The 22,483-nt window shown below is 39.1% G+C and overlaps 2 protein-coding genes across 7 annotated transcripts in view; both read left to right on the top strand.

Moving 5' to 3' along the window:
- Nucleotides 1-22,483, top strand: part of BICC1 (BicC family RNA binding protein 1) — a 327,983-nt gene that overhangs the window by 198,664 nt on the left and 106,836 nt on the right. The window lies entirely within an intron of this gene.
- On the top strand, nucleotides 6,551-7,307 carry LOC116458224 (protein FAM133B-like). Its single transcript, XM_032754794.2, has one exon. It carries the CDS (start codon nucleotides 6,589-6,591, stop codon nucleotides 7,174-7,176), a length of 588 nt encoding a protein of 195 aa, XP_032610685.1. The 5' UTR covers nucleotides 6,551-6,588; the 3' UTR covers nucleotides 7,177-7,307.

Consider the following 22,483-nt stretch of genomic DNA (forward strand, 5'->3'; position numbering starts at 1 on the left):
TTCCTTACTCTCACTATCTGCCTAAATAGTATTCTCTTAACTCCTATATCACAAGCAGGGTAATTAGCATATCCATCACCTCCAGCATTTGTTATTCTTTGTGTTGGGAACATTAAAAATCCTCTCTTCTAGCTATTTGAAAATATATAATAAATTATATTTAATTGTAGTCACCCTACAGTGCTACAGAACACTAGGATTCATTCTTCCAATCTAGATCTTACCTTTGTAACTGTTAACCAACCTTTCCCTATCCCACCGTCCCACACCACAGCTTTCCCAGCCTCTAGTAATCATTGTTCTCTTCTCTACTTCTGTGGGATCAACTTTTTTCTCTTCCACGTATGAGTGAGAACATGCAGTATTTATCTTTCTGAACCTGGCTTATTTCAGTAAGAGTATTGTTTAGTAAAACTTTCATATGTGTCTGTTTATGTGCAAACACACACCTGTGCACAAATATATTAGTAGGTCATGATATAAAATGGATGACAATGAAAGGTTGTAGAGCACTGTGCTAGGTGGTCAGCTCTCCAAAGGGTAAGGAGCACGTGGATTTTGTGAATCACTGCATCCCTAACACTGTAACCAGTTCATAGTTGGCACTCAGTAAGTGTTTCTAGATTGAGTCCTCAACTCAATCATGGAAACAGTGGAACCACTAATACAGATGGGAATGTATATCCCTAAGGTGTGTCATGTAGGAAAAAGATTTGGAATTATTGCCTTCCCAGATGAGTGATAATCACTGTTATGAAAATTATCCACTACTGATATCTTCCCTATAGACCCCTTAAGTAAAAAAATGTGGGACATGATTGTGACTAAACCTTCTTTAGTGGTTCTGAATAGTCCTAATGATAACTGCCTCCACTAATGAGGGAAATGGAAGGAAACTTAGGGACAATGACCTGATCATTGTCATTCACAGGACACCTGAATGAGTGAAACTCTGGTGCCATTCTCAGTAGGCTTTTAAATGAGACTTAACAAGACACAGCCTCCTGGTAGACCTCCAGACTATAGTTGTTTTGGTTGTGGTTATTTTAATAGTATTTATTTACATAATTAGCAATTATGTAAGTGGGTCCTACCATTTGTTGAAACCTCCTGGGGTCAGGCACTATGCTAAATATTTTAGTACGTAATCTTTTCAAATTATCAGAGCAACTCTATGAGTGAGGTGGTAGTATTTTCATTTTCAGATGAAGAAACTAAAGCCAGTAAAGGTAGGTTAACTTGCCCATGGTTTTCCAGTTGGTAAGTAGCAGACCTCAAACCCAAATTCAGGTCTGTTTCCAGAACTCCAAATCACTGTACTCAAATGCCCTTTCACACCCATACTGGGCGAGAAAATTCCTTCCAGGGTGCTTTTCCCTATTCCAGGAAGTTCCATAATGTATAATAATATCTCTTCAGCAACCATTGCCAAGATTAGCTGATGATACTCAGTCCAGTTTCATAATGTCTCAGTCCTTGGAGATTACAGAGGTTTGAAGGTAGGCTAAGGTTAGTATTTCTTATAGACAACACCTCTTTTTTAAGGGGAAATTAGATTTTACAGTTTAAAAAGACGAAACCACTCAAAGGTACGTACATTTTTGAAAAGTGCTTGCCTCTGAATTTTACCTTGATATTTCATGCCATGTGTTATTTCCTTAGACAGAGACTTTTTGATATGTCATTAAACAACTTTGAAAAAACGAATTTGGAAGGAAAATAAGCCCAGAATATGTTATAAATTGCTTGTTGTGTTGGTTTTCTTTTACATGTATATGTGTGTCTGTGGTTTTTTCTGTATGTGTGGTTTAAATCTTCAAAAGTACTGTTTGTCACATACCTGAGGACCTGTGTATTTCTTCTGGGTAAAAAAATGTGTGATTTTGTTGTTGTTGTTCTTGTTTTTTAGACAGGGACTTGCTCCTTTGCCCAGGCTGGAGTGCAGTGGCATGATCATAGCTCAATGCAGCCTTGGCTTCCATGGCTCAAGTGATCCTCTCGCCTCAGCCTCCCAAGTAGCTGGGACTACAGGTGCAAGCCACCATACCTGGCTAATGTTTAAATTTTTGTGGAGATGGGGTCTCGCTGCATACCCAGGCTGGTCTCAAACTCCTGGGCTCGAGCTATCCTCCCACCTCAGCCTCCCAAAGTATTAGGATTACAGGCATGAGCCTCTGTGCCTACAGAATATGTTGTACTTAAAACTTTTGTATATATTATTAAGATCATCACTTGGTGAATGCTAATTGAGGGCCAAGAGTAGAAATTCACCCAAAGAGTTGAATAAGTTGTATGCAATGTACCAATAGTCACTGTGGCTAGAGAGAGCATGGTCTAAATAGGACCACTCAGAGGAGAACAGAGACCTGGGCCATTCCAGATCTTGAAGATCCCAGTATACTTAAACAATAAAAATTTTATAAAAAGACTGTATTCTTAAATATTCAGTTTTTCAGTGCATCTCTTTCTATGTGAATAACTGTATTTGTAGATAGTGCCAAACATGCACATTTGAGATCCTTTGAATATGTATTTTCTCACACTCACAGACACACAGTGCACACATCATTTTACAGGTGAGGCAGCTCATGTTTGGTGACCTATTAGCAAGACTAAGGACCTGAGCTTGGGTTCATTTCTTGATCTCCAGCTAGTTCCGCTTTCTTCTCTTCTGAAGGCCTCAGGTATTGGCTTGTTTGCTTATCTTATAACTGCTGCAAACTAGCTGTTCTTTCCAATCTTTTTTCTGTCTCTCCTGTACCAGGGTCAGAGAGGAAAATGGTCTCAGTTTTTCAGTTATCTTCTCAAGCCTAAATAAGCAAATATATTTGGTAGTTTTTTTTTTGAAAAGATATTTTCCCTTAACTTAGAAAGGAAACAAATTTTCAGTGGAATAGAGAGGTAAGAAAGTAAGTAAAAAAGTGAAAACATCAACAGAAAGACAAGCCAGAGACAGGGAGAAAATATTTGCAAAAGACACATCTGAGGAAGAACTGTTACTCAAAATATACAAAGAACTTTTTAAAACCTAACAATAAGAAAACAACCTGATTTTAAAAGTGGGTCGAAGATCTTAACAGACACCTCACCAAAGAAGATATACAGATGGCAAATAAGCATGTGAAAAGATCCTCAACATCATGTATCATTAGAGTTGCAAATTAGAACAGTAAGATATCACTGCCTACCTGTTAGAATGGTTGAAATCTCAAACACTGACAACACCAAGTGCTGGTGAGAATGTGGAGCCGTAGGAACTCTCATTTATTCTTGGTGGGAATGCAAAATGGTACAGCTACTTTGGAAGATGGTTTTGCAGTTTCTTGTAGAATTAAACATGCTGTTACCATATGATGCAGCTGTCTCACTCCTTGGCATTCATCCAGGGGAGTTGAAAACTTATGTCTGCTCAAAAACCTGCACATGGAACAGATGCTTATAGCAGCTTTATTCGTAATTATCAAAACTCGGAAACAACCAAGATGTCCTTCAGTAGGTGAATGGATAAATGTGGTACATTGACACAATGAAATATTATTCAGTGCTAAAAAGATATGAGCTATCAAACTATGAAAGGGCGTGGAGGATTCAATCTTAAATACATTATACTAAGTGAAAGAAGCCAGTCTGGAAAGGCTACATACTTTATGATTTCAACTCTAAGTCATTGTAGAAAAAGCAAAACTTTGGAGACAGTAAAAAGATCAGTGGTTATCAGGGACTTCGTGGGAGGGAAAAATAGGCAGAGCACAGAGCATTCTTAGGGCAGTGAAATTATTCTATATGATTTACAATGGTGAATATATGTCATTGTACATTTGTCAAGGCCCATAGAACAGGTTTTGAAGTTGATGTGATGTTGACAGTGCCCGGGGAGGCTGTGCCCGTGTATAGAAAGCGGCGTATGGGAATTCTCTGTACTTTCCACTTGATTTTGCTCTGAGCCAGAAACTGCCCTGAAAAATAAAGTCTATATTTAAAAAAATAGTCATAGATACTAGACACAGCATTTTTATCAGTATTTTAAAATATACTATATGCAAAGATAATATTATATGATCAAGAATAACTCCTTAATGTGTAAATTTAAAAGCACCATGAAATCTCTTAAGAAACAATCAGAAGTTTTATAAAATTTTAAAAAAGGAAAGTGAGGAAAATGCTTAAATTAAACAGTAAAACACACCCAGTATATTCAACACCAGGTGACGACTGGACCGGGTCTGGATTTTTCTTAGCTTTCCTGACTCTGTTACTGCTGCTCTCTTGCTTTCTTGGGCTCCTTCTCCCTTAATCTTCCTGTTTCCAGAACAGATGCTTTTATGTCCTCTTGCCTGTGGTGACATCCCAGGATCCCTTCTATCTGCAGTTTTTTCTTACTTGTTAAACTGTATGAGGAGGAAGGGAGAAAATATTGATTATTTACCTGTTTTGTAGTAGACATTATAATAGATGCCTGTTGTAATCTCTTTTAATCCTTACAATAACCCACATGAAGGACTGTTATTGTCCCCATTATATATATTAATAACTAATGTGAAAGATGATATAATTTGTTGAAGGCCACTGAATTGTAAGTGATGTAGTTCAGATATAAACCTTGGTTTCAAAATTCAAGACACGGTAATCTCGTCCATTCTGTAAGAAGCAAGCACATAAGTGCTAATGATGAGTGTTTGGTCACACACAAAAGATAAAGATTTACTAACACATTTATTTAAGAAAACTAAGACTTAAGCTATATTTGGTTCTTAAATATCTTCTTCAAAAAGAAAGGCAATCTTGGGTAATTGCTTACCTGACTTTTGGAAGTGTGCTGGACCTCTGTCTTTTAAAAATGTTCAGCTTACATTTATTTTTATTATTCTTGTTCTTCATGGTATCTTTCTTTCCTTTTCTCCTTTTTTGAGATCCATTAAGGATTTTACTGTGATTTATAAACTTTCTTCTGGAATGGTGGTTCTGCACCTGAGGTGATTTTATTCCACAGGGATCATTTGGCAAAATCTGGAGACATTTTTCATTGTTACAGCTGGGAGAGGGTGCTACTGGCATCTAGAGGGTAGAGCCGAGGGCTGCTGCTAAACATCCTACCCTGCAGAAGACAGCCACCTCAACACAAAATTATCTAGCACAAAAGGCCAGTAGCTCAAGGTTGAGAAATGCTGAACTAGAGGAGTGGGCTTATTATCATAGCACTGGTTTCCCATTAGAATCCATAGTGTCTTCATAGCACTGGATTCCCGTTAGAACACTTCATGCAGCCTGGTGCGTCAATTACCTGGCTTCCTTTTTTGTAGCATTGGCATTAGAATATAGTTTAGTGTGACTACAGAAGGAAGAAAATACATATGTAACAAAATAGGTGAACTGACAGAATTTTGGTAAAAGAGATGAAACATAGTAGGGTGATAGGTCTACACATTTTAAAAGCCAGTTTGCAATCAGTGTTGAATTTTATAGTTTAATTGTGCAACTTCAACTGTTTGTTTATTCTCCATGAGGGTTTCACGTTATGCCTTTGTGCCTGCTTCAGTGCTGGGGGACAGACCTTCTATTCTCCTGGTTCATGTTGCCTCTGTCTTCCATTCCTCTTTGCTGGAATGTGTAGTTGTGATAACTGTGACAATTCCTAAGGTTTCTGACAGTTTTTGAACACCACAATGGTGCTGTAAATTCCTGTCTTGGTCAGGAGATGGACACCACATTTTGATGGTTTCTCAAACCATGTGTGACCTTTTCCTGGTTTTCCTCTGTTCTGTCAGTCATGGCATGGCTGGACAGAATTCAGGGACATCTATCAGGCCTCTCAGGAGCAATTAAATTATTTTCATGAAGGCATTTTGCAGTTGTAAACAATATTGAAGCCACTATGTGGCATTTCTCATTAGCTAAAAAAAAAAAAAAAAAGATAGTGGCAATAATACAGGATTATCTGAATCGATAATTAGCCAGGCATGGTGGCACACGACTGTAATCCCAGCTACTCAGGAGGCTACGGCAGGAAAATTGCTTGAACCCGGGAGGTGGAGGTTGTAGCCAGCCGAGATCTAACCACTGCACTGCAGCCTGGGCAACAGAGCAAGACTCTGTCTCAAAAAAAAAAAAAAAAAAGATGGAAAAATAATAATTAGGAGGCAGAATAAACAACATCTTGGTTTTTTCAAAGTCCTTTTTATGCCATTAAAGTGTGGCTTGTGGTTTATTATTACATTTTTATGCAACCTTGGTACTGACATTTTTATCAAAAGATATTGGAGAGATTTCAGGAATGAGGAGTTACATTCCCTTTACATCTTGTTGCCAGAAATTGCTCTTAAGCAAAATAAATTCTGCCTGAAATAAAAATAAAATGAGAACACAGCATATGCGTGTTTTTGGCTCTGTGATCTATGCAAATAGTTATGTATTAATTCATTTATTAAAATGGGCTTATTCTACACACACATTTCTACCATCGGATTTTTCTTCTTAAAAAATAACCAGAGCCGAGTGGGGAGGCGGCAAGAGGACCTGCGGCGGGCGCTCTTCGGCCGTCTCTCCGGCCCGGTTTCCCTCGGCGTACCACTGTGCGCTCAATCCAGCACCATGGGGAAGCGGGACAGTCGGGTGGCCTATATGAACCCAATAGCAGTGGCGAGATCAAGGGGTCCAATCCAGTCTTCAGGGCCAACAATACAGGATTATCTGAATCGACCAAGGCCTACCTGGGAAGAAGTAAAAAAGAAACTAGAAAAGAAAAAGAAAGGTTCCAAGGCTTTGGCTGAATTTGAAGAAAAAATGAATGAGAACTGGAAGAAAGAACTGGAAAAACACAGGGAGAAATTGTTAAGTGGAAGTGAGAGCTCATCCAAAAAAAGACAGAGAAAGAAAAAAGAAAAGAAGAAATCTGGTACATATTCATCTTCTACTTCTTTAAGCTCTGATTCTTCCAGCAGTTCTTCTGATTCTGAAGATGAGGATAAGAAACAAGGAAAACGGAGAAAGAAAAAGAAGAACCATTCACATAAATTTTCTGAAAGCTCCATGTCAGAAACTGAATCAGCCAGTAAGGATAGTTTAAAAAAGAAAAAGAGGTCAAAAGATGGAACTGAGAAAGAAAAGGATATTAAAGGACTCAGCAAAAAGAGAAAGATGTATTCTGAAGATAAACCTTTATCATATGAGTCCTTGTAAGAATCAGAGTATATTGAGGAGGTGTGAGCAAAAAAGAAGAAAAGCAGTGAAGAATGAGAAAAAGCAACAGAAAAAACAAAAAAGAATAAGAAACAATTGTTCTCGCACCTCTTTGCCAATACTGTGCTTTCCTGTCCTAGGCCAATCTAAATAGTGGAAAAAAAAAAAAAAAAAAACCCTCATGTTGTCATATGCACTTTCCTAATAGAAAAGTTGAGCATTGTTTAATCTGTTTGTGGAACACTTATTTGTATCACTCTGTGAATTGTTTGCCCTTCCCTTTTGTTGGTTTATTCATATTCTTTCCCTATTTTAGTGAGTTGTTATCTTAGTTCATTTTGGCTGCTATACCAAAATACCTTAGCCTGAGTAATTTGTAAACAATAGAAATTTATTGCTTCCAGTTCTGGAGACTGGGAAGTACAAGATCAAGGTGCTGGCAGATTTGGTGTCAGGGCCTGTTCCTCATAGGTGGTATACCTTCTATGTCTTCACATGGTAGAAGGGGCAAAAAATCTCCCTCACATCACTTTTATAAGGGCACTAATGCTATTTAGGAGGATGCAGCCCTTATGACTTAATCACCTTCCAAAGTCCCCACCTCTTAATACTGTCAGCATTGGGGATAGGTTTCAACATAGGAATTTTGTGGGGATATAAACATTCAGACTGTAGCACTTGTTCATCTTTTTTTTCCTGGTAAAATTAGACTTTTAAATTGTTTTTTCTACTGTTTAATTGTCTTGCCTAAACTGTTCCTTCCTCGCCACCAATGCTTATTTACAAGTAATTGATGGATAATTTCTATATCAAACTAGAATGAAATGAATTGACCTTAAATACTAATAATGTGTTAATTTTTAAAGGACTATAGGAAAGTATATATTAACATTAAGGCCATTGGATTTCCAAAATAAATTATCTAAAGACTAGGTCCTCAATATTAATAGCATGGAAATATGTGTGTATGTGTGTGTGTGTGCGCGCACACGCACGCTTATGGGTGTGTGTGTGTGCATGCATGTTTGCCCTGATATGAGAATTACTTACTGTGTTATACAATAGTCATTGAATTTCTGAGTTTTCTTGGTATAACAGAAAGATGATACAATAAGTTGTTTGGTTTTATTTCTATGTGTTGGGATTTGAATTCTAGTTTTAGGATAAAATTTCTGAATTTTTTCTAATCCATTATATTCAAGGGAAGGGGGACATATAAATTTCAGTATGTTATTTTGAATTGGCTTATATTCCATTTCTACTTTGTCTCCATTTCTAGAATGGGATCCATATGTAAAAGTATTTAGTTTTTGGTATAGTTTACTTTCTCTTTAACACTCAGTTTAATTAACTGAGAACAAAATTCACCTTCTGTGCTGTGCAATTTCAGAGGTGCCAAAATAGCACCTTATATTAAAGAATATCCTGGAAATATTTTTGAGTGCTTTGAATAAAGTTTCTCCAGCAATATTGATTTATATTTTGTTCCTCAACTCATTATGCTACTTTACACCTGGGTTGTGACTGCTGTGGAAGGGCATCCTCCACCCTCCCTTTTCCAACTGGCCAACTCCTACTCATCCTCACACATCCGTCCCAGGTGGCATGTCTTCCTGGAAAGCTTCACACACACCTCCAGATGGAGCCTAACACTCTGTTTCTTGCACCAGCTCAGCACCTTATTCATGTTTACATTTGGGCACTTTTCATGCTTGTATTGCATCAGCCTAGACATTTGCCTTTTCTTTGGACTTTGAGCTCATGGACCTATGTCAAAGACCAATATGTCTTATTCCCTTCCATGTGTGCAGTGCCTGCCAGAAAGTTGGAGTGATAAATTATGAGTTAAAGTTTACATTATCATTAGATTTGGGATAAATTTGAAGTTAATTCAATAGTTATTTAAGTTATTCTGTTATCTTTTGAATAACTTTTGAGAAAGTAAAAAATGGCCCTGGCAGCTGACAGGCCGCAATGTTCTCAACTGAACATAAATACCTCTTGCGGAATATAAATAATCAGACAAGCCTACTTCTTGAGTATGTCTGAAACAAGACTGAAAAAGGACCCTCTCCAACCACACACAAAAGTAATTAAACATCCCTCTCTTATGACTGACATGAATGATTGCTTCTTCTTTACCGATGATGACTCCAACTCAGCTTTAATCCTCTGCTTTCTAGATTAAATTTGCCAAGATAATCAATGAATTGTCCCCACCTCCTGACAGCTCCCAATCCAAACCTGGCCTCTAGTTTCTTAATCCTTTCTTGGAATCACCGAAAACAAACCGAAATAGAGAATCCCAAGTATCCACCAGTTTCTTAAAATTCTCCAATTACTTTGGTGTACTCTTTCTTGCTGTAGTAAGTGAATGAAAGCTCAATTTATTTACTGCAAGAGTGTTCCTGGTGGTTTTTGATTAGTGGGCACTAGAGTCAGTGTTGGAGTAATTTAAGAAAGAAACATTTATCTCAGTCTCTGCCCTTTGGATACTTAGAGTTTGCCTGGGGATTCTGGCCCTACTTTCTTTAAATAAACCTTTAAAATGGCATTGTTTGCCATCAAGACTAGAGTAGAGGAGGAGAAGAGTGCAAGTCACAGCTAAGGAAAACATTCCTTAAGTATTGATAATTTCTAGTGTGGATCTCAAAGGGCTGGGGCATTCTGTGTGGGAAAGGCTGAGAGCTGGGGAGAATCGTTATGTGTTACAGGAAGAGAGGAGACTATTTTTTGAAAGGGAAAGTATTTGAAGAGTTGGTGGCCAATAAGGTTGGACAGGTAGAGGAGATCAGTGACAGCCGGTGACCTTGTGAGAACTCATTTAGAGACAGCGAAAATCCTGGGGTTCAGGTGGACACAGGAGATAATTAGTAGGAAGGGGTTAAAATACTGAAAGATGAGTATAGTAGGTCGTGTTTGATGACAGGAGGATCAGAGAGTCTTTTTTGAAAGATGAGTCAGCAGGACATGGTAACGTGATAAGAGCAAGGAATTGGGTGGTGGGCTGCTGTAGCAGATGCTTTTGATACGGTCTTGGCCCACCTGTGAGTTCACCCACAGTGGACATCTCCCATGCATGCCAACAGCTTTCCATCTTAAGGGCCAGATCTGTGCTTCTCTACCGGAGCACATTGTCAGCCCTGTGGAAACTTACTCTTGCTGCAGAGCAGCCTTGAAGTATAACCTTTATGCAGTGAAGGGCTGGAGTCAGAAAACAAATGCCCGTTTTCCCCTTCTTTTTGTGGGACAATTCTGAAGCACATTATTTATGTCTTTTCAGAACATCCTAGGGACATTGGCCCCCAGCAGGAATGCTCCATACCACCCCCTTCCATGGTTTTTCTCTCTCCCCAGTCAGGCTTTCCTCACTTCCTAACTTATGCTCCCTGGGATCACCTCCCCAATTCACTATGCCACACTAACCCATGTTCTTATCTCAAGGTGACTTTTGGGGGAACCCAAACTAAGACAGGTATCTTGGATAATTGGGTTAATTATTATGCCATGGAAAAATGGAATTGGGATTCATTCCCAGGTTAATTAATGACTGCTGTCTAGTGAAAAAATGACTACAGTCATCTCAAGTGTATTTTATATATCAGTGCAGGAATATGGCAAAATGCTTTAGAGTTCGTGGCCTCTTTTGAGAAAAAAAATATGCTCCAAACCATCTGCAAAAGTATTACAGTGATCCCAAGTGGAACATAGGCACTTGAAGCAGTTTCCAGGCACATTAGATTGTTGTCAACAAGAAGAAAAATATACGCCATGGGGAGGAGCAAGAAGAAAGAGAGGGTCTAGAAATCCATGATTTTAGCAAATCAGGAAAAATAATTTTCAGCACGTAAGCAGGGCAGGAGCCCTGAGCTCCTTCACCTGGATGTCATCCAGGTGGTTTAAGATTCTCAGGCTATTGGCACCTATGATGTGGCTCCTGCCAGGTTAAGGAGCATTGATGATTGATCACAAGGGAAAGGACCCAGCCATATTATTGTTTCTGTCAGCTTGTACTCTCCTGAAAGTCATGATTAATGACTTGAGCCAAGTTAGGAAAAATATTTCCGTTACTAACAATATAGTTGTTAAGTATGCTCCATGGGGATTCTGAAATATTTACTTGACAGTAATAAGCTTTAGAATTTCATTCTTTTCCTATGATTCTTCATGATCATATTTGCATCCAGATCTTTGAACACTCAGCACTTGATGGAGTTTAATAGAATAATGGCAAGAAAATTGCTCATAAGTAAAGGAAGCAGTGAATCCATCCGGTTTCCATGAGCAGTCATACCTGAGTTCTTCAGCAATTGGAACAGATGTGTCACTGAAAAGATGCCTGCACTGGGGTGGTCCTATCCATTACATTCTCTTAGGAAATGAAGCCCTGGCTTTCCTTAGCCCTGTGATCTATTTTGAACCTTATTCTAGAGGAGAAGGAATATTGTTTATTGATTTTTTTTCTCCTGTTGTCTATTATTTAGAGATTCTTAATTCTACTAAAATAAGTTGGGAGAATGCATATTGTTTGTTTACTATTTAATAAATTTTGGAGAATCCATATAATCACTTTACAGTATTCTCATCAGTCACATGAATTAAGTAATAAAATAATAAAACATTTGAGTTCTTAGGAACATGTATTTTTTAATCAGAAACTATTCACCTCCATGGTTAGAAAACCTCATATACAGAAAAATAAAATTAGGTCATGATCACATTAGTGATCTCTGAGAGAGCAGTTTTAGAAATAATAATCTAGACGACAATGATCAGAAAAGGAAGAAGTAGCAACTAATACTTAAGGGTACCTACCTATGAAAGAAGACGGTAATAGGGTAGTTTCTTGGTGCATCAGTGGGTTGAGGTGAAATAAGTTTATATTATAGTTTTGTTTTTGTTTCCTTTAAGAAAAAAGGAAGCTTATCTGAGTGAGCTTCTAGACTGAGGAAGTGTAGATTGACAATAGAGGAAATTAGAGGGTGGTGTTTAACCTGGAGCGACCCTTTGCAGGGGTAGATTTAAGGTAACAGGTGTTAACGCTGTGGTTAACTAGTTTTGGGCTTGTTCACCTCACTTTGTGAATTCTTACACTGACACTTTGCTCATTTTATTGAAATAACTGATTTCAATTTCTGGTTTCTAGTCCTCATTCAGTTCTGCTAGGTATGGTCTCAGACTTGATGATGAAGGCTGTTGATTCTGCCAGACACATGACCAATAAAATGCTTAGCTTTTAGCAGGTCCTCACTAAATATAATTAAAACTTATTTTCCTGAGTTTGGGAAGAAGGGGGTGAGACAAATAAAAATTATAATATATTTGGTGTAAACTGGAGAAAATTCAGTGTAAATTCCCTCTGCTTTCCTCAGTCTATTTGGAGATAAAGTCATCTCCTGGGAGAATAAGGGGATGGATTGGAAACTCGAAGAAACTGGGGAGTGTTCAGAACAGCTGCTTATGGAAAATGCATAGAAAAAAATTAAAAACTTGCCAAGATGAACTGAATATCCAGCTGACGCTGCATGGTATGAACTTGTTGAGTTTCTTAGGATAGTTCTATGCCTTTTTCTAGTTCTTTTGTCACTCAAAAGTGGAGGAAACAGAGAGGGGTTATCTTTGGTGAGACGGGTATGGCAGAAAGCCTGAGGACTGGGGATTTTAGAGTGTTTGATAAAAAGATGAAATGTTCAGCTGAAGGTTGTGATGGCACAGGGAGATTTTCAAGCCAGCAGGGAAGCTAGAGAGGGCAGGGGCTGGAGTCATAAGCTAGAAAACTTATTATGTGTTCTCTAGCTTGTTGCCTATGGGGTTGAGGGCATTCAAGATTGTGTTGGTAGGAGGTTGTAGCCACAGAAGGAATGATAGCTTAAAAATCTTAAGAGGTTGAGTGGTCTGGATTGTAATAAAGCGCAATTTACAGCTGGGCTTATGGGTTGCTAATGTGTAAGTACTCTCACAATTTGGCAATTCTCAGCATCTTTAGGAGTTTTGTCTAGCAAATTAAATTAGATTCTTTAAACAAGCAAAAAGAAACTTGTTAATGAGTTACAACCAAGTAAGATGAAAACAGTGTCAACATGAAGAGTTTGTGAGATTCTATGTGACTTTAAGACTTTGAGCAGCCAAGCTAATGTTCAATTCAAAGTAATTGAATTTCATGTATGGAAGAATGCCTTATGAAACAGCCGATTAGTGCTTTTGCTAGCCAGTTTTGAAATGTTACATGTCCAAACACCTCATAACTTATGCATGTTCTCCAGTGAGAATTACATCATAGGTCGAAAGAAAATAAATGCATCCATGATTCTTAGATGTTACATAATCTAAGAACTTCATAACTTCCTAGTTACATAATCCGTAGTTATTATATAATCTCATAGCTCTTTACAAAGGGGGAAATCAAGCTATTCTCAGAGAAATTCAATTGGATGATTGGATGAAAGAACTCTGTGTTTGTGTGTGTGTGTGTGTGTGTGTGTGTGTGTGTAATTTTGCACATATACAAATACTTAAATGCTGGTTAGAATTGATCTGACCCTCTCCCTGGCTGCTTTTCCCAGCCCACTCCAGTGAACAACTGGGTCATCTTTCAGCTCCAGAACATTAAAAGTTGTGACCTGTGCCATCCTAGGACTATGTACAGGATTCCTTGGAGCCATAAGGAATGTTCTTCATTCTTCCATCCATTTCACTCTGTTCCTGGCTTTTGGCTCTGCCCCAGTAGTTATTTGTGCTCAGCCCTACTTGCCCTGTCAACAGCCCCTGAACCAGTTGCAGGTTCAGTTGGTGACTTCAAGATGGGGACACTGGCTTACAGACTGGTAGTCACCAGAACACATCTGCCCAGAGCCCCGGTTGCCCCAGTCTTGTTGAAACAGGCACTGCACCTTCAGGTCTCTATTTTCCTTGCACCTCCAGTTACTCGTCATGGTGGAGTCTGGGTGAGAAGGAAGTTCAAGAGATGAAAGCAGATAGAGTTCCTGAGGATCTCATTGCCAGTCCTGGCTGTCTATTCCCTCCCTTGGCAGCCCAGTGTCTCATTTGAGGTTAGACACCTGTCTGGTGCAGGTATACACTGATATACCTACCTCCCCATTTGCAGCAAGAATCTGGAGTCTCCTATGGCAATTTTGTGGGGGTTGATTTTGGAAGACTTTTATGTAGACATTTCTGCCTTGTTTAAAGTGTGGCTTACTTTCCTGTTCTGTGCATGTTATTATGCATTGCTGGCATAATAACATGCACAGAATGCATGTTATTTCCTTTTGAAGCACGTTCTTGCAAATATCAATCATGCAAGACATGTACATTTGTGGCAGACTCTTAAATGTGTAAGGATGCAGTGAGGTTTTGCTTAGCCTGATCCTTCCGTCTGTGACTTCCACTTCCTTGCCATCCCTGCCCTACTACAATCCCCAACTGCAGACTCTGCCCAGATGTAATTCAGCAAACATTTTAAAATACCAAAATTTCTCTCTACCCCTGTCTTGACTGTGGTCCTCATTGTGCTTCTTTCAAGTATGGATCATCTAGTCTCCATCCTTGTTTGTGAAGTTGTCCTCTCCTTCACATATTTTTAAGAGGGGAGAGGAGCAATGCGGAACTGTATTTCACCACTAGAGTGAACGTATCATATCAGAAGGCAGAAATGTGTATTTTTGTAATTACATAGCATGTGTTTTTGTCTGTGGGTTTGCTTATTTTGCAAACAAATCTACATGGTTTACTTGCTAGTCTTCTTGAATTTTTCAGATGGTGAGCCTGTGGATCCTCATCTCATCCAAGATGACTTCCTGGCCACCTCAGGCCATGTTAAACAACCTGGAATGCTAGTATTACTACCAGCAGTGTCTGCGGGAGACATCCCATAGGCTGTTGGTTTTCTAGAATCATGTTTTCAGGGAAAAGGCAATAACTTTTTTATGATGAAGTAAGTTCTTAAAAAATTGCCTTATTCTTTTGATTAATGTTTCTTAACAGCTTTGTGGGGAATGGTTACACACTTTATAAAGTTTCCTTTACAATTGGAGAACTTGGAGACCAACTTTAATGGTGATTGTTAAGGCTATTTCACTTATAAAATTTAGCTAGCTATTAAAAAATTTCTCTGCTGTATTTCTTATATCCACAAGGGATTAGAATCTATTGCTTTTGCAATGTAATTTTAATTAGACTGAAAATTCAATCATCTGACTAACTCTTCCCTTGTCGTTTAAAATTGTTTGCAAGCTTCAATGGGAAAAGTTAAAAATGAGACCAGATAAGCATGTGTATTTTCATTCAGATAAGACTACCCACAATGGATTTAATCATTTAACCAGTTTTAATAATAATAATAATAGTGAAAATTACTATAATTTATTGAACACCCACCTAGTCAGCTGTTGGATTTTACATGTCTTATAATTTATCTAATTCTTCTGAATAGCAGTTCAATGAGATGAGCATCACATCTCAAAGTCAAGAACAGGCTTAGAGAAGTTAAAGGAACTTCGTATGTTTCCTTTAACTTGTAGGTTCTTTGGCTGGGATTTGAACCTACAGTTCATCCATCTGGGCAGCGCATCATCTTCACAGTGCTTAGAGCTTCTACAATAGGACCCTGGCACTGCCGTTGTATACTCAAGTATCACATGTATATTTTTGAGCACTTTAATTGTTGTCTTTCTGATTTCAACAGCTAATGTTGCTATTATATGTCATGCACAAGTAGGAGACAGCTGTTAGGCCTCCATCCATCCTGTGTCTGTTACTTACATACTGAAAAGAAATCAGCTGGTTATGTTTTATTTGGGAGTGACTGGAATTAGTCTCTGCCCATTTTTGTGCGTGATCATCTTAAAAATGTATCTGTTACTATGGAATGTTCTGCAGTCGCTTCTTAAGGTTGAATACACAGTTGATGGGAAATATCTTTTAATCTACATACAAAGGAAGAAGTTTACCACAGTGAAATTCAGTTGTATAGACTGTTACGTAAAATGGAACTTTTTCCTCCTAGAATTTGGCAGACTTTTGAGTCCAGGAGGAGGAGGGGTATATATGTGGATGGAAGATTGAGGAAACATGAAGTCGCTTTAGAAATGTAAGGAGTTGATTAAAAAGTAAGCATAGATGCTTATTTTACAGAGCTTTGTAACTTTGTCTCACTAATGTTAACATTTGCCTTCAAAAAATGATAGAATTTAGTGTTGCTCTTTTCTTTACAAATAAAACTATACCATAGAAAATGGAATTTTCTAGGGGACAGTAAGAAAATAATATATATATGATTTAAATTCTTTATTTTATCTTATTCATTTAATTCTCTGAGAAAACTTAGTGCATACATATCCGAAGTATCTAACCAGATTGTTAAGTTAAAAAATGGTTTTCAGGCTGGGCGCAATGGCTCATGCCTGTAGTCCCAGCACTTTGGGAGGCTGAAGTGGGCAGATCACTTGAGCCCAGGGGTTCGAGACCAGCCTGTGTACCATGGTGCAAACCCGTTTCTACTAAAAATATAGAGATGAGCAGAGTGTGGTGGTGTGTGCCTGCAGTCCCAGCTACTTGGAAGGCTGAGGCAGGGGAATCACTTAAGCTCGGGAGGCTGAGGCTACAGTGAGCCAAGATCATGCCACTGTTCTCCGGCCTGGGTAACAGAGCAAGATGTTGTCTCAAAAAAAAAAAAAAAAAAAATGGTGGGGTGGAGTGGGGGCGGTTCATACTTAAGAATTACAAAAGGATTCCTGGCAAAGTTGTACTAAAAAGTAGATTTCTTTTTGTATTGAAAATATAATCTTTAGAAACTGGATTTATATTCCTTTAGCAGCAAACCTGATTAATGTCAGTTAGCAGCTTCTTCTTAATCAAGTACAGACATACCTTGGAGACATTGCAGGTTTGGTTCCAGACCACCTCAATAAAGCAAATATCGCATTAAAGTGAGTCACACACATTTTTAGTTTACCAATGCATATAAAAGTTATGTTTACATTACATGTAGTTAAGTGTGCAATAGCATTATGTCTTTTTTTGTTTTTTTATTTTATCATTATACTTTAGGTTTTAGGGTACATGTGCACAATGTGCAGGTTTGTTACATATGTATCCATGTGCCATGTTGGTTTGCTGCACCCATTAACTCGTCATTTAGCATTAGGTATATCTCCTAATGCTGTCCCTCCCCCCCCCCCCACCCCCCAACAGTCCCCGGAGTGTGATGTTCCCCTTCCTGTGTCCATGAGTTCTCATTGTTCAATTCCCACCTATGAATGAGAACATGTGGTGTTTGGTTTTTTGCCCTTGCGATAGTTTACTGAGAATGATGTTTTCCAGTTTCATCCATGTCCCTACAAAGGACATGAACTCATCATATTTTATGGCTGCATAGTATTCCATGGTGTATATGTGCCACATTTTCTTAATCCAGTCTATCGTTGTTGGACATTTGGGTTGGTTCCAAGTCTTTGCTAATGTGAATAGTGCCGCAATAAACATACGTGTGCATGTGTCTTTATAGCAGCATGATTTATAGTCCTTTGGGTATATACCCAGTAATGGGATGGCTGGGTCAAATGGTATTTCTAGTTCTAGATCCCTGAGGAATCGCCACACTGACTTCCACAATGGTTGAACTAGTTTACAGTCCCACCAACTGTAAAAGTTTTCCTATTTCTCCACATCCTCTCCAGCACCTGTTGTTTCCTGATTTTTTAATGATGGCCATTCTAACTGGTGTGAGATGGTATCTCATTGTGGTTTTGATTTGCATTTCTCTGATGGCCAGTGATGATGAGCATTTTTTCATGTGTCTGTTGGCTGCATAAACATCTTCTTTTGAGAAGTGTCTGTTCATGTCCTTCGCCCACTTTTTGATGGGGTTGTTTGTTTTTTTCTTGTAAATTTGTTTGAGTTCATTGTAGATTCTGGATATTAGCCCTTTGTCAGATGAGTAGGTTGCCAAAATTTTCTCCCATTCTTTAGCATACTTTAATTTAAAAAGCTTTTTTTGCTAAAAAACGCTAGTGATCCTCTGAGCTTTCAGCGAGTCTTAATCTTTTTGCTGATGGAGGGTCTTACCTCAGTGTTGATGGCTACTGACTGATCAGAATGATGGTTGCTGAAGGTTAGGATGGCTGTGGCAATTTCTTATGAAACTCAGCAATCAAGTTTGCCCCATCAATGGACTCTTCCTTCCATGAAAGATTTCTCTGTAGCATGTGATGCTGTCTGATAGCATTTTATTCAGAGTAGAACTTCTTTCACAATTGGCATCAATCCTCTGAAACTCTGCCACTACTTTATCAACTAAGTTTATATAGTATTGTACATTTTTGGTTTTCATTCAACAATCTTCATAGCATCTTTATCAGAAGACAAATAACCCATGTTCTTTGCCTATCCATTAGAAGCAATGTCTCATCCACTCAAGTTGTATCCTGAGATTGCAGAAATTCATTTATATCTTTAGGCTTAACCTCTAATTACATTTCTCTTGCTGTTTTCACCACAACTGTAGCTACTCTCTTTAGTGAAGTCTTGAACCCCCTCAAAGTCATCCATGAGAGTTGGAATCAACTTCTTCCAAACTCCCGTTATAATTGCTATTTTGACCTCCTCCTGTGAATCATGAATGATACCTAGAATAATACATCCTTTCCAGGGGTTTTCAATTTACTTTGCCAAGATCCGTCAGAGGAATAACTGTGTCAGCTATGGCCTTACAAGATGTGTTTCTTAATAATAATAATAATACTTGAAAGTCATAATTACTCCTCTATCCATGGGGTACAGAATGAATATTGTGTTAGCAGGCATGAAAACATTAATCTTTTTGTACATCTTCGTCAGACCTCTTTTGTGACCAGGTGCATTGTCAATGAGCAGTAATATTTTGTTTTTTATTTTAATATTAAAAAAAGGAATCTTTTTTTTTTCTGAGCAGTAAGTCTCAACAGTGGGCTTAAAATATTCAGCAAATCATACTGCAAACACATGTGCTGTCATCCAGACTTTGTTACATTTATAGAGAACAGGCAGAGTAGATTTAGCATAATTCTTGAGGATTCTGGAATTTTGGGAATGGTAAACGATCATTGGCTTCGACTTGTAGTCACCAGCTGCATTATCCCCTGTCAAGAGTGTCAGTCTGTCTTTGAAAGCTTTGAAGGCAGACATTGACTTCTCCTTTCTAGCTAGGAAAGTTCTAGATGACACCTTTTTTTCCAGCAGAAGGCTGTTTTGTCTACACTGAAAATTTGTTGTTCAGTGTAGTCACTTTCATCAATTTTCATAGCTAGATCTTCTGGATAACTTGCTACAGCTTCTATATCAGCACTTGCTGCTTCACCTTGCATTTTAAAGTTATGGAGGTGGCATCTTTTCTTAAACTTTATGAACCTGTCTTAGCCTCCAACTTTTCTTCTTTAGCTTCCTTACCTCTCTCAGCCTTTAGAAAATTGAAGAGAGTTAGGGCTTTGCTCTGGATTAGGCTTTGTTGTGGCTTCTTACATTTTCTATTCAGATCACTAAAACTTTCTTCATATCAGCAATAAGGCTTTTGTTCTCACACAGCTTTAAAGAAATACCTGAGACTGGGTAATTTATAAAGAAAAGAGGTTTAATTGACTCATGATTCCACAGGTTTTACAGAAACTATGGTGGCATCTCCTTCTGGGGAGGCCTCAGGGAGCTTTTTCTCATGGTGAAGGCCAAGTGTTAGCAGCCATCTTACATGGCAGAAGCAGGATGAAGAGAGTGAAAGAGGCAGAGGTGCTACACACTTTTAAACAACCACATCTCACAAGAACTCACTCACTATTGTGACGACAGTACCAAGGGGGATGCTGTTAAACCATTCATGAAGAATCCACCCCATGGTCCAGTTGCCTCCCACCAGGCCCGACCTCCAACACTGGAGATTACAATTCAACATGAGGTTTTGTGAGGACACAGATTTAAACCATATCTTTCTGCCCCTGACCCCACAGATCTCATATCCTTCTCACATTGCAAAATACAATCATGCCTTCCCAACAGTCCCCCAAGTCTTAACTCATTCAGCGTTAACTCAGATGTCCAAAGTCTCAGGTCTCATTTGAGACAAGGCAAGTCCCTTCTGCCCATGAGCCTGTAAAATCAAAAACAAGTTAGTTACTTCCAAGATACAATGAAGGTATAGGCATTAGGTAAAATACTCCAGTTCCAAAAGGTAGAAAACTGCAAAAAAGGGGGCTACAGGCCCTATGCAAGTCAGAAACCCAGCAAGACAGTCATTAAATCTTAAAGCTCCAACCAAAATAATCTCCTTTGACTTCATGTCCCACATCCAGGGCACACTGGCATGAGAAGTGGGCTCCTAAGGTCTTGGGGAGCTCTACTCCTGTGGCCTTGTGGGGTTTAGCCCCTGTGGCTGCTGTCATGGGCTGGCATTGAGTGCCTATGGCTTTCCAGTGCAGGGTGCAAGTTGCCAGTGGTTTACCATATCAAGGTTTGGAGGACAGTGGCCTTCTACTCACAGCTCCACCAGGCAGTGCCCCAGTTTGGACTCTGTGTAGGAGCCCCAACCCCACATTCTCCTCCACACTACCCTATTAGAGGTTCTCAGTGAGGGCTCTGCCCCTGTAGCAGGCTTCTGCTTGGACATCTAGGCTTTTTCATGTATCCTCTAAAATCTAGGCAGAGGCTCCCAAGCCTCAGTCTTTCATTCTATGTCCCTGTGATCTTAACACAATGTGGAAACCACCAATGCTTCTAGCCTGCACCTTCTGAAGCAGAGTCCTGGGTGGTACCTGTGCTCCTTTGAGTCAGGGCTGCAGCTGGAGCAGTAGGGATACCGGGAGCAGTGTCCTAAGGCTGTGCAGGGTTTCAGGGCCCTTGGCCTGGCCCAGGAAACCATTTAGTCCTCCCAGGGCTCCCTGCCTATGATGGGAGTTTATGCAAATTCCTGCAGCCTGCTTGAATTCCTCCTTTGAAAATGGGCTTTTCTTTTCTAACACATAACCAGGCTGCAAATTTTTCCCAACTTTTATGTTGTGCTTCCCTTTTAAATAAGAGTACCAGTTTCAGATAACCTCTTTGCTCATGCATATGAGCATATGTTATTAGAAGCAGTCAGGCTATATACTTGAATGTTTTGCTGCTTGGAAATTTTTTTTATCAGATACTCTAAATCATCTCTCTCGAGTTCAAAGTTCCACAGATCCCTAGAGCAGAAGAACAACCAGGCAAGCTCTTTGCTAAAGCATAACAAAAGTGACTATTGGTGTTCCCCAAGAGTTCCTCATCTCCATCTGAGACCTCTTCAGCCTGAACTTTACTGTTCATATCACTACCAGCATTTTAGTTACAACCACTCAATAAGTCTCTAGGAAGTTCCAAACTTCCTTCATCTTCCCCCTCATCTTCCTGTCTTCTTCTGAACCCCCCATACTCTTTGAACCTCTTCCTGTTACCCAGTTCCAACATTGTTTCCACATTTTCAGGTATCTTTGTATCAATATCCCACTCCTGGCAGCAGTTTTCTGTATTAGTCTGTTCTTGCACTGTTATAATAAAAAAATACATGAAACTGAGTAATTGTTAAAGAGAAGAGGCTTAATTGTCTTGTGGTTGTCAGGCTGTGTAGGAAGCTTGGCAGCATCTGCCTCTGGGGAGGCCTCAGGAAGCTTGTACTCATGGCGGAAGGCAAAGTGGGAGCAGGTGTCTTACATGGGAGGAGCAGGACAAGGGGAGAGAGAGAGAGAGAGAGGGAGGAAGTGGAGGAGAGGTGCTACACACTTTTAAACAACCAGATCTCTCAAAAACTCACTCGTTGTCATGACAGTACCAAGAGGGATGGCGTTAAACCATTCATGAAGGATCCACCTGAATGATCCAGTCACCTCCCACCAGGCCTTACCTCCAACGTTGGAGATTACAATTCAAAATGAGATTTTGTGGGAACACAGATCCAAACCATATCAAGGCTATTTCTCTTTCTTATCATTTGTGTGTTCACTGGAGTGGCACTTTTCATTTCCTTCAAGAACTTTTCATTTGCATTCATAACTTGGCCAACTGTTTGGTTTAAGAGGCTTAGCTTTTGGCCTGTTTTGGCTTTCAACATGCCTTGCTTACTAAGCTTAATCATTTCTAGCTTTTCATTTAATGTGAGAGGTATGTGAATCTTCCTTCTGCTTGAACATTTAGAAGCCGTTGTAGGGTTATTAATTGTCCTAATTTTAGTATTGTTCTTTCTTAGGGAATAAGGAGGACCAAGGCAGCGGGTCACATATATATATATGTATATGCTGGTCAGTGGAGCAGTCAGAGCACACACATC

The sequence above is a fragment of the Hylobates moloch genome, unplaced genomic scaffold (genome assembly GCF_009828535.3).
Source record: "Hylobates moloch isolate HMO894 unplaced genomic scaffold, HMol_V3 SCAFFOLD_3, whole genome shotgun sequence".
NCBI lineage: Eukaryota > Metazoa > Chordata > Mammalia > Primates > Hylobatidae > Hylobates > Hylobates moloch.

Bases quoted from the DNA above. Each gene is read 5' to 3' on its own strand.
- LOC116458224 (XM_032754794.2), top strand. From the start codon at position 6,589: ATGGGGAAGCGGGACAGTCGGGTGGCCTATATGAACCCAATAGCAGTG.